Source organism: Scleropages formosus, chromosome 12 (genome assembly GCF_900964775.1).
Source record: "Scleropages formosus chromosome 12, fSclFor1.1, whole genome shotgun sequence".
Taxonomy (NCBI): Eukaryota; Metazoa; Chordata; class Actinopteri; order Osteoglossiformes; family Osteoglossidae; genus Scleropages; species Scleropages formosus.
This window is the reverse complement of record NC_041817.1, coordinates 10,788,147-10,800,444: the sequence shown is the minus strand read 5'-3', so window position 1 is coordinate 10,800,444 and position 12,298 is coordinate 10,788,147. Positions and strand designations below refer to the sequence as shown.

The 12,298-nt window shown below is 46.3% G+C and overlaps 1 protein-coding gene across 3 annotated transcripts in view; it reads right to left on the bottom strand.

Annotated features, from left to right (window-relative positions):
• Window positions 1–833: 833 nt before the first annotated feature.
• Window positions 834–12,298, bottom strand: part of fgfr1a (fibroblast growth factor receptor 1a) — a 33,963-nt gene continuing 22,498 nt past the window's right edge. The window contains exons 8-18 of one of the 3 annotated variants that reach the window (XM_018744102.2): window positions 11,514–11,664; window positions 6,595–6,785; window positions 6,034–6,179; window positions 5,763–5,884; window positions 4,879–4,989; window positions 3,870–4,060; window positions 3,652–3,774; window positions 3,081–3,151; window positions 2,683–2,820; window positions 2,164–2,269; window positions 834–1,695 (exon numbers count right to left, since the gene is read on the bottom strand). In XM_018744102.2, the coding sequence (XP_018599618.1) occupies window positions 1,516–1,695; window positions 2,164–2,269; window positions 2,683–2,820; window positions 3,081–3,151; window positions 3,652–3,774; window positions 3,870–4,060; window positions 4,879–4,989; window positions 5,763–5,884; window positions 6,034–6,179; window positions 6,595–6,785; window positions 11,514–11,664 (1,530 nt within the window). In that variant the 3' untranslated portion in view covers window positions 834–1,515. Of the gene's footprint in view, window positions 1,696–2,163; window positions 2,270–2,682; window positions 2,821–3,080; window positions 3,152–3,651; window positions 3,775–3,869; window positions 4,061–4,878; window positions 4,990–5,762; window positions 5,885–6,033; window positions 6,180–6,588; window positions 6,786–10,478; window positions 10,624–11,513; window positions 11,665–12,298 lie in introns of all 3 variants that reach the window. The other 2 variants (XM_018744100.2, XM_018744101.2) reach the window with 2 other exon arrangements.

Sequence of the window (12,298 nt, the reverse complement as noted above, 5' to 3'; positions counted from 1 at the left end):
CACCTGTAACCTTCCACCAGGGCCAGTGCACCAAGTTCCTATGGTTGGCCTACCGTGTATCTTGAGACGTCTGGACAGGCAGGCAAAAACCCGGACTCCAAAGAGGCCCCCAGGACACACATTGATCGATGCACCACATGCTGCACGGAAGCAACGTTTAGCGCTATAAATCAGATGCTTACCACTCGCCGTGTTTCTCGCCTCCATTGGCCATTTCCCCTAATGTCAGCAGCTCATTACCATTTTTAATCAGCCCCCGTAACCCAAACTAAATGAGTCGGAGATTGAAATGTCTGTCACGCCAAGCCTGTAAACATGATTTAAACCTCAAAGACAAGCAGCCAACCTTATTTATGGACCTGTTTATGAAGTACTTTCATGCTTTGAAAGCTTTAATGATTCATTTTTAATAAAGTTTTATTTATAAGCCTTTACGATGACATTAGCGTTTTCCGTATATCCCTGTCAGAGATCTACTGAAAACTCTAGGGGTGTTTCAGATTACAGAATCACAAATCTTTACATGACAGATAAGCAGTGATAAAGTGCACTGTAGTTTCTGATCCACGTTTTCTACGGATAAACCAAGTTACCACTGATCAAGTCTTCCATTGGTTAAAAGGAATAATGGGTCAAGGAAAGGTGAACGAGTGACAAAATGTGCTGAGACGCTGTTGTATACAACACGTGCGTCCTGCAGTTCTGCGATTCTCTACCAGTGGTGACAATGAATATTAGAACAAACACATAGAGCTCCATCTGATTTGGTCATCTTCAAATTTCATCAGACCCACATTCAAGCATGCACAGAGTGAGCTGACGGCATAAGAGAGGAATGGATTACTTGTATTTGAGCAGCAGGTCGTGCAAAGGGCATAGGCAAACTCAAAACAACTGGCCAGATAATGAGCATAAACACATCTAAACATAACATTAATTCATTGCAGGATATAAAAATCTGGCCCCTCCCTCCTAAGCATACAGTATTTCCCTTAGAGAATATCAAAAAACTGTTGAAAGCGGCAGCATCATTGTACAAAAAGGGGAAAGGTAAAATAAAAATAAAGAGTACACTGTAAATACTCATATTTATAAATTTATAACTGTATTTACAACCAACCAGCTACGGAGCAAATTGCCGTAGCTCTTCGCTGGCTGAATCTTTCTTTGGAGCAGATCTGAAAATAAAAAATAACCCTTCATTCTGTTTAATGGAGAGTGAGAAATGGAAATAATCATTGCAAATGGAAGCAGTACTGAGAAGTTTCTCTCCTGCTTGTAAGCAGGTTCTGTCCCATCCTTGCAGGCTGGTCCTGAGAGCTCCTCCTGCTCTCTCAGTCTGATCATGTGGCACAAAGTCCTTCTCCTCTGATGTGGGAGGTGGTGGTGGTGACGATCACCCGCAGTAGTCAGGCTCTACGCAGAGTCCAGTTTAGCGGGGAGCGGAGGTCAAGAAGGCCAGCGGAAGCAGTACAGGTCGTGTGGGGTTAGAGGGTAAGGGGTCAGCAGACTGCATTAGCGTTTCTTGAACGCCGGCCTGTTGGGCTGTGGAGGGAACTTGGGAAGGCAGGGCTCCTCAGCAGCCGCAGCATCATGGGAGAACACAGAATCCTCGCCGGAAGAGCAGGTGGAGCCGCGGGTGTCGGGGTAGCTGGGAGAGTACTGGTTCAAGGGCACCGACAGGTCCAGGTACTCCTGGGAAGGTGATAAACGGCCATCTACCGTTACAGTTCACAGAACCGACACAGCAAACGCTGAGCCCTCGCTCACTGTAAATTAAAAACAGCGACCGCAAATCACTGCTATCCTTCTAGCCGGTTTCAGCCCGTGAGACAAGACTTCAAAGGCAAGATGAGCAAGTCATTGTGCTGCAAAAATCTGAACTATACAGAATGAAGCTGGACTTCACCGACCTTTCAGACAGAACAATTTGGTACGTTTAATCGGGATACATTTTGCCATACCAGAGAAACACTGTTCGGGCAGGTCAAAAGTGAATGAGGAAAGAAGGCCATCGCTACATATCCAGTGTAGCATCATCACTTTCATACATCAGCTGAAAAGGGAGGAATGTCCGTCTACGAAACCCGATCTGCATTCGGACCGGACGGATACACTGAATCGGGTTAATGGAATTGCTGTGGAGGAAAAGCAAACACCCACCTGGTTGGATGACATGGCAAGGGTGCGGTCCAAGTCCTCCACCAACTGCTTGAAAGTTGGCCTCTGAGAGGGCACAGCATGCCAACAGTCCCGCATCATCATATAGCTGCCAAAGAAAAGGGGTCACAATCAATACCTGCTTGCTGGCAGCAAATATGATCGATAAAGAAAATGCGATCAATAACGGAAGAGGAACAACTAAAATGTTGTCAAAATATCAAGATTGGTGCAACAGAGGGAGAGAAGGCAAGAGGGCTGAGAGTAATAACTGCCTGCTCCATGGTAAATCAATTACTGGAGGAGAGCCCCACATCAGCAGCTGAACATTTGCGCTGACATTTTAAAGCCTGGCAACTAATGCGAAACCGGACATCAAAGAGCCAAAATGGCTGCCTGCCATGACAGGACATGTTAAAAACCATTCTTTAATCCATCATGTCGATGGGGCAACAACTTCTGTTTGCTTGGCCGGAACTAGGTATCCACACTGCATCGCCTGGGCTACCGCAGGTCCCTTACAGCTCATGGGTACAGGTGGAGGGCCGGTCCATGCGATGGCCTTCCTTGAGCAGCTTGAAGAGTTCTTCCACAGGAACCCCTGGGTAGGGTGAGCCACCCAGCGTGAAGATCTCCCACAGCAAAACGCCAAAGGACCACCTGCGGAACACAGGGTCAGCGAGCCAATCTGCAGAGCTGGCAGGATGACGTTGCTGACTACAGGAATGAGTCCACAGGCTGCCTCTGTCAAATAAGGACTACAAAACCCAGGAGGCACAGCAGGCACCACACTGGACAGAAAAGTACACTTCTGACCAGGAAAGGTGCTTTCATTGGACACCTGAGTGAAATTCCTATTAACCAAGTACACGGATCCCATGGGTTTTGCGCGCCGCTTTGCAAAAGAGCTTAAGACTCACACGTCACTTTGGTGTGTGTAAATCCTGTCAAACAAGGCCTCTGGTGCCATCCACTTCACTGGCAACCGGCCCTGTGAAAAGACCATATCTTCCGTTAGAATACAGCCAGACACCTGTGATCCTTTAAGATGTAAAGTTATAGCACAGTATATTGAGCACAAAAAACACTCCAATCTCTGCTGCTTAAGATGACAAAAAAAAAAAAAAAAAAAAAAAGAGAAGAAAATAAAAAGAAACAGATGTATCTGTCACTCACTTAGGTTAACCTCACGCACAATCTGAGCCCTCCTCTGGGGGGACAAAGTGGGAGTGAGTAAATTTATCTGTATCCAGTACATGTAACTACTATTTAATTAGCAAAGAACTGTCAAAATGACCGCAAGTTGCTTTCATTCTTAGTGACCATTTGCTACTTTGACCACTGAAGAAACAACCCTCCTAGCAAACAACACTGTTCGGATCTTAGAAACCTGACAGAACGCAACACGTTCGTAATATCCTGCAAATGACTATTTCAACAGGCAAATGAAACGAAAGCAGCGCGTACGAAAAGCCCCACGGTCCCACTCACGTTGGTGGTCTTCTTGTAGTAGTCAATATGGTGGATGTCTCTGGCCAGACCAAAGTCTGCAATCTTCATCACATTATCTTCAGTCACAAGCACATTGCGGGCAGCCAGGTCCCTGTGGATACACTGCACGCGAGCACATACACATGCACAGAAGGTCGTAAGTACACCAGTCTAGCTAGGAATGTCCTAACACGGTCGCTCGACTTCCTGGCTGTTACCTTTTTTGAGGCAAGGTACTCCATCCCCCGGGCCACCTGGTAGGCGCAAGAAACAAGATCCTTGACGGACATGCTCTCCACGGGCACCTGGTCGGGGTTGTAGCAATACTCCATGCCGGGAGGTCGACGTGCCCGCAAGTACTCCCGCAGATTGCCCTTGGCAGCGTACTCCACAATCACGTAGAGGGGGCCTGTGCAGGACAACAGACAGGGTTGTCTCTTGTTACATGTGCAGCCACGACACTGCCGGCCCGTAAGGACCCCTCGTGTTCTCAATCAACTCTTCTCGTTTCAATATGAAGTCATGCGAGGGTCTGAGGGCTTAATGGACTAAAGGGGATCTGAATCTTCACCAAAAACAGCAGCAAGGACAACGAAAACAAAGCAGAAGGAATCAGTCAGTCTTAGGGGGGAACAATCACTTCTCTGGAACAGAGCAAGAAAAGGGGAAAAAGAAAAGAAAAAAAAAAAAAAAAAAGCAAAATACCAGTTGAAAGTCCTTTTCAGAATTCTCACTTGGGCTGTTAGAAGGGAAACATCTTCATTTCCTCTTTTCCTTTCTGAAGAAAGTCTCAGCTTGGAGGGGCGTGAAAATGACACGGTGGTGAGGAACTGCTTGTGTGGACAAAACCTTCTGCCAAAAGCCAAACAGTGCTTAAAGTGGCTGGAGAGAGGATCTTTGGCGTGCTGAAGCCATCAAATCGCCCAGAGATCAGCTTAAATAATGACTGCATGTGTTCCCTGTAAGCTCAGCAGAAAACTGCTCAGGGGTGGGTGGGGGCAATTTGCAGATTTAATCCCTTTACAAGGTGGACAACACTGCCAGAGGATATGTGAGAGGAAGCGAGAGACATCACGATGCTGCTAGTAGTTGCGCTCAGACACTTTGGAAACCAGAGGAGAAATCCCATCATGCATGCATAATGTGTCTGTACGTGATGGCTTTTTCTATGCATCGTTCACGGAAAGCTCGTCAATCTTTCTAGTGCAAACACACGGGCGTCCTCACCATCCTGAGTGCAAGCTCCAAGCAGGTTGATAATGTTCTTGTGTTTGCCAATGATCTTCATCATCTCCATCTCTGAGATAAGATCTGACAGGTCCTTCTCTGTTGCATCAGCTGGAAAGAAACAGATTTATTAAGTTTGTCGGTGGGGGGGAGAGGGGAGGGCAACATGCACATAGTAGTTCCTGCTCTGGAAAATTAACTGTAAACATTCTTTGATAAAATACAACAGGTTTAGAGAGTACTTCAGCCCACCCAGTGTTTTGGTACACCTTGCAGCTACGCAGTTCCTGGACAGAAAGCCTGTTCCCATCAGCAGTGTGGATACAAGCCAGAGGTCACCATCCATACATGCCAAAACATGCCTGACATCCAAGGGAGTAAAAAGGTAGTAAGGGAAAATCCCTGTTACCCCAGCAGTGCATTATATTTTATGGAGATGCTCATATATCTGACACTGCAGAGCATCATAAATTTACACGCTGCTTTTACACTTTGAGGGGGCCAAGTGTGTGTACAGCAGCTGTGGGCCAGGAAGCGATGCTGTCTGCTACATGTTCACCTCAAGAAAAGCTCGCTGCTGCAGCTGTTTGACTTGCTCACTTCAACTTCCTCTCTCTCGGCCTTAAATACGTCCCCGTAATTTAATCTTCTCTAGTAAGTCTTCTGCTCTGTCAGTTTTTCGCATTCAAGGTATTTCAAAAGCAAACTGAAAACCAACTTCCAATATATGTCAATGTTCCACTGAAGCTCTTCCTAGTGTACACAAGATTCCCTTGATGTATTTTGCAGAGGTTATGTCCCCAACAACAAACCATGCCTATATTACACATGTTCTGCTAACAGGTAGTGCTGTACCCCACGTGCCTAAATATCCCTCTGCTTACACTTGAGCATCTTGACAGCAACCTTGGTGATACGGTTGGGCTTTTCCTTGTCCAGGCCCAAGGCCTCTCCCATTACCACCTGTCCAAAGCATCCCTCCCCCAGGGGCTTTCCAAGGACGAGCCTGCAGAACAGAGAGAAAGAAGTTCAGGTAGGGTAAAGGACACAAAGACAGACCCGTGGGCCATACCACCACTTGGCGCAGTGGAACAAGGCAGCAGAAAGACAGGTGGTGGAGAGCATCAGGCACACACTTCAGGATTCTCTTCTCACCTGTCCCGTGGCAGCTCCCAGCGAGGGTCTTGTGGAAGTTCATACTCTGACACCCCTGACAACATGGGTGAGCCGCTGGAGGAGAGGCGCGAAGGACGTACCAGCATAACCCCCGAGTTCAGAGAAGAGCTCGAGTCCACAGAGACCTGCAGGCAGAGACAAGAAGGTCATCTTCTGAGAGCAGGACATGGGGTCTGGGAGAGAGTGCAATGTGAAAACACTAATTCTCTGCCCAAAACTGGGAGAACTAAAGGGTGGTGGCAGGAGGAAACTAGGGCTTTAGTGGGAAGGCCTTTATGGAGGAGAAGCTCATAGGAGGAGGATAACCTTTTGAAGTCCAATAACGTCCATCATATATTCATACCTGTTTGCCAAAAGCCACGCTCTGTAATAAGCACATTTGTTCACACCAAAAATGGCTCAGATAATCATGTATACCGGAAATTGCAAACGTATACACAACGTGAAAACTAAAACAAAAATGTCTAACAGCTTGAAGATCTGATATATCAGAGTGCAAGGTAGTGTAAGAGTTCAAACCCCCCATCTACTTTCTGTTACCTGTCTGCGGAGCGGGATGCTCTTTGCTAGTTTGTGTACAGCCAGTTGGCCATTGAATTCGCTCTTCTTAGAGGTGCTGCGCATCTTGAAGATGATAGCGACGACCACCATGACACAGATGAGGAAGAAGCCCACACAGTAGATGAGCACTTCCAGGTATGTCTGGTTGGGAACTGGAGAAGGGGGCAAGGCTGGCCACACAGGACAAAAGGTAAGAACAGGGAGGGACCAAGTCAGGCATAAACTCAAAGACCGGACAGACCTCTGGAGACTAAACACCAGCATGCGCTCTCCCCCTCCCTCTGCACCAAACTGCTGCCCAGACGTAACAGGCACAACACACAAATGGGGGCGGTGAACACACTCGCATGCGCAAGCACACCAACACGCCCGTGACGTATTAAAACCAGGACCCTTGACACGACTGTCGCAGAGAGCAGAGCACAAACTCCTATTGTGGCACAACAATGGCCTCTTTGTGGCGTCGAATTTCAGCCGTGGTTCTCTGCCAGCGTGATGCGCAACCACCCTCGGATCGGTTAAGGAACAGGCCAGTCCGGTTCTGAAGCGTCCCAGCTGGCCGAGACGCAACCCAGCCGGGCTGACCACACATGCTTGCACTTGGGCTTGTACTCCTTTACGCTGGGCAGGACAGACATGAGAAATGCACCACTGGATGTCTTTTAAAACCCTTAAACCATTTAAGGTGAAGATCAAAGCACTGGTTTCAAAACAGTGCAAAGACACTCCAGCAGAGGAATTCAATATTTACTAAGCACACTTGTGACACCGAACTGATTTATGGATAAGACGGGTCCTGTTTTTCATACAAGTCACTTAATAAAAACACAAATGTAGTCATACTTAACAATGCGTTTTTCTTTACACACAAGTACGCAGACTGAGAGCCACCCAGACAGACATCACATATCCACACTTACAGAAGCTCCTCACACAGAACAGAAACTGAAAGAGCAGCACATCAAAAGGAATATTTCCCATTCCGTCTCCCTTTATGTATTTTTTTAAAAGCAATGCATACTGTGGTTATGATTTTTAATGTAAATAAGCCCTGGGGTTCTTGTGTGCTGGTTGTTATAAAATCTGACATTCCCCTGCCATTTCCTGGTAAACATCAAAGAGGCACACTTGAAACTGAACACAGGATTACAGAGCTACAAAAGCCCTGCAATAATGCCATAAGCAAAAGGGGGAGGGGGGAAGTTGTGCTATGGTCCTTAAAATGGGTTTCTAAGGTTTCAAAGGAAATAACTGGGATTCTACCACAGCATGTACCTGGCAGGACATGCTGATCTGATATCCTGGTGTGTAGTAATCACTTCTGCATAGCACAGCAACCACCTTCTACAGTGGCAGTATGTCTGGGTAATATACACCAATCAGCCAAAACATTAAAACCGCCTGCCTAATACTGTGTAGGTCCCCCTCATGCAGTCAAAATAGCTCTGACCTGTTGAGGCATGGACTCCACAAGACCTCTGAAGGTGTCCTGTGGTATCTGGCACCAAGATGTTAGCAGCAGATCCTTCAAGTCCTGCAAGTAGTGAGGTGGGACCTCCATGGATTGGATTTGTTTTTCCAGCACATCTCACACATGCTCGATCAAATTGAGATCGGGGGAATTTTGAGGCCAAGTCAACACCTCAAACTCTTTGTCAGGTTCCTCAAACCATTCCTGAACAATTGGTTGCAGTGTGGCAGGGCACATTATCCTGCTGAAAGAGGCCACTGCCATCAGGAAATACAGTCACTATGAAAGGGTGTACATAATCTGCAACAATCTTTAGGTAGGTGGTACATGTCAAATTAACATCCACATGAATGCCAGGACCCAAAGTTTCCCAGCAGAACATTGTCCAGAGCATCATACTGCTTCTGCCAGCTTGCCTTCTTCCCATCTCATCTCCAGGTAAATGAGACACACACACACACACACACACCTGGCCATCCACATGATCTAAAAAATCATGTTTTGTCAGACCAGGCCAATTTCTTCCATTGCTCCATGGTCCAGTTCTGACGCTCATGTGCCCATTGTGGGCGCTTTCAGCAGTAGACAGGGGTCAGCATGGGCACTCTGTTGGGTCTGTGGCTACGCAGCAGGCTACGATGCACTGTGTGTTCTGACACCTTTCTATCACAGCCAGCATTAAGGTTTTTGGCAATCTGTGCTACGGCAGCTCCTCTGTGGAATCGGACCAAATGGGCTAGCCTTCGCTCCCCACGCACATCAGTGAGCCTTGGGCTCCCATGACAGTCACCGGTTGTCCTTCCTTGGACCACTTTTGGTAGGTACTAACCACTGCATACAGGGAACATCCCACAAGACCTGCTGTTTCGGAGATGCTCTGACCCAGTCATCTAGCCACCAAAATTTGGCCCTTGTCAAAGTCGCTCAGATCCTTCCGCTTCTCCATTTTTCCTGCTTCCAACACATCAGATTGAAGAACTGACTATTCACTTGCTGCCTAATATATCCCACCCCTTGACAGGTGCCATTGTAATGAGATAATCGATGTTATTTGCTTCCCCTCTCAGTGGTTTTAATGTTTTGGCTGATTGGTATATTTGCTCCTTCAATTTTACATTTTAAAACGTTCCTTTCAGTAAACGCTTCTATAGATTACTGCCACAACAGGTTTATAGTACAGCAGTCTGCATGTGTTGTACCATGATTCAGGGCTCATACTGTTGCTTTCCCCCTCTGAAGGACACCTGCACTGAGCTGCACCAACACCATGAGAAAACACCATTTCTGTTTGAAGGGTGAGCAAATGGCTTGATAATTGGACTGAAGTTAATTCCTGCAGAGGAATTAAACATCCACAGCGGGGAAGCAATTATCAAAGCCGACCCTAAAGAGCGTGCCGAGTCCATTTCACAGCAGGAAATGACATCAGCAAGGCAGGTAAACCCAGCAGAGGAAAGGACGCTCTTGAAGGATCTTACAAAAAAAAATAAAATAAATAAAAAAATCCAGCCAAACATACAAATCTGTATAATCAGTGAAACATTATGGCCTGAATGAAACTCACACTGCTATGCCAAACACCCACCTTTTACAAGAACAACCGACTACAGGCAATAGAACTTTCATGGAGAACCATTTTTCTTAACGTTAAACTATCAGGTCCAATATTATACCATTGGGCAAACTTAAAACAAAGGTCTGTCTGTTCATAGTGCAAGTTTAACACCATGTCCTCTGTAGAAGGCCCTGTAAGGCTGGTTACTGAACACTCTAAACTGTTAAAGGGGTTTGACATGCAGTGGTTTCATTGAACCAAGGGAGACAGATGAGAAATTTCCTCTCCCACCCAGGATAGGAAGATTATTTTTTTAACGAGGGAAAAAAAAAAAAAAAAAAAAAAAAAAAAAAAAAAAAAAAAAAAAAAACATTGCATAGACGCAAAGACAGGAAGGGTAGGGCTGGTTAACTCAACAAGAAGACCCGCCTTCATCACCCACAACTACTAGTCATTTTTTGCGGAGCTGTCATGTGCATAGAAGAACAATGAGTGGGCAGTGGTGCGAATTTAAATGAACTGCATGTGTGGGACTAAACTGTAAACAACTCATTACCATGATTGATTTTGTTGTTTGGATACTGCACATTAGCTTGTGCATATTATGTCAAGAATTACCCTTTTAGTGTTTAGGTATAGATACCTGGTACATGATTTAGGTATACAGTGTAAAGGTGCAAAATCTGATTGCCAATAATGTTCTTCTGATGTTTACCTCTACATGAAATCTGCCCCAAAAAAAAAAGACTGAATAATGGGTGGATTAGGTCAAGGCAGGAATTTGGGAAGTTGAAGGCAAATCAGAAGATCAAATGAAAATAGAAGAACCATTTATACCTTTGAGAACGGTCAACCATGCAGAGTGGTGAGAGTACCCAATAGAATTGCCTGCCAAACAGGTATACTCCCCAGCATCCTCAAAAGACACATTCCTCAGCTGGAGGACTTCCATTTCCTTGTCCGTGGTGTTAAGGCCAGCACTCTAGAAGAAAGCAATGGAAGCAGACCCCAAAAGAAGGCCCAAGAAGAAAAAAAAAAATGTATGAGAAAAAGACTGAGGAAAGGTAAGCTTTGGAGTCCAGTGAGTTGACAGAAGAAAGTGAGAGTGGCTTCTTCTCAGCACTCACTTGCTCCAGCATGCCCCTCCCAACCCATCCAGACACCCTGGAATCCTGAAAAGAAATGCTGTTTGGGGCTAAAATGAAGTCTGCCCAGCACCCGGTTAGTGGAGGGGAGGGTTAGACCAAAAGGGGAGCAGAGTAAACAGGTGGACCCTGGGCTGACCCGTCACCATTTCGGCAGGAGGAGGCCAACTACGTCTCCCACTCTGCCTCTTCAACCCCTACTCTTTAGACCCATCTTGACATGCAGAAGATGGGCAACATGGAGCATCCTTCAGCAGAGCGCTCACTTACTCAGGCTCAGTCACAGACAGAAACAGATGAGAACAGGAGTCACACAGGAGGAATTCAGGGCAAGCTACTCTCCAAACAGATCTCAAGACCTTGCAGGGTATTTAAAGAAGAACAGAACTGGATGGCAAAAGATAACCATTTTAGGAGGGCAGCAGAGAGAGGGGAGGAGTGTGAAGGAGAGAGAGAGCAAAAGATACATGCAGGATGTGGGGGGAGGGGGTGAAACTTTCATAAATCAAGAATCAACATTTCCAACAGCTCTGCTGGGATTTTTCCATGGCGTCATTCATAAGTCAAACACCAAGTCAGGAGCGAGGGAGGCGAGAAACAGCCAAGACTAACGTTATAACCGCTCTATACGAATCAGAACCTAGCCTTGCCTGCCTGCCTGCCTGCCTGCCTATATTTCCCAGTCAGTATGTGGAATCTTTCTTAGCTGCTCCTCTGTGGCGGTTACCTTGAGCCTCATGTCTGGTGACGGTCAGCCAGGCCGACTGATTGGCCTCTCCTATATAATTGGACACCTTACACACATACTCCCCGCTCTCCTCCTCCGTCACATTGTAGAGGGTCAGCACCTGGGTATCCAGGCTGTTCACCCCCGAGTGCTGGGAACAGAAACAGGTTGACACCTTTAACAGCACGGGTCAGCAGGGCTTGGGCGCCCATCTAGGTGTGGCAGTGGGGCTTTTGGTGACAGGCTGTGGTTTCCAACTGGCAGAAAGCAGTTGGTTTCCTTAGATAGGGATTACAGAACATTAACCTTCCTGGAGACACTAGGTTCCAACACGGAGCTGAGCCCCTCACTACATCCTCCTTTGAACCCCGATCTATTTACTTATTACCAAAGTGACTTACAATGTTAAGGTACTTGCTATTGTTTACCCATTTACACAGTTTATGGTCATTTTTACATGAGCAACTTCAGGTAAATACCTTGCTTAATGGTGCTATGGGAGGAGGTGGGATTAGAACCCAAGTCCTTCAAGATCAAGCCAGCAGATCTAAGCACTATGCTACCTGCTGTATACTATAGACATGACTCAGCACTCAATACAAAGAAAACAGTAATAAAACAGTTCCTGTGGCAAAGCATAACTCCATTCACGGTGCATACAAGTTTGTTTGCAACTGAAATGTATAACTTACTGTGGTTTTTCTTCACGCTGCATCACCGCATATTTAAGACATTAAAACATTTTCACATTAAGGCTTACCCCATTTCCCCACTATACACTTCAC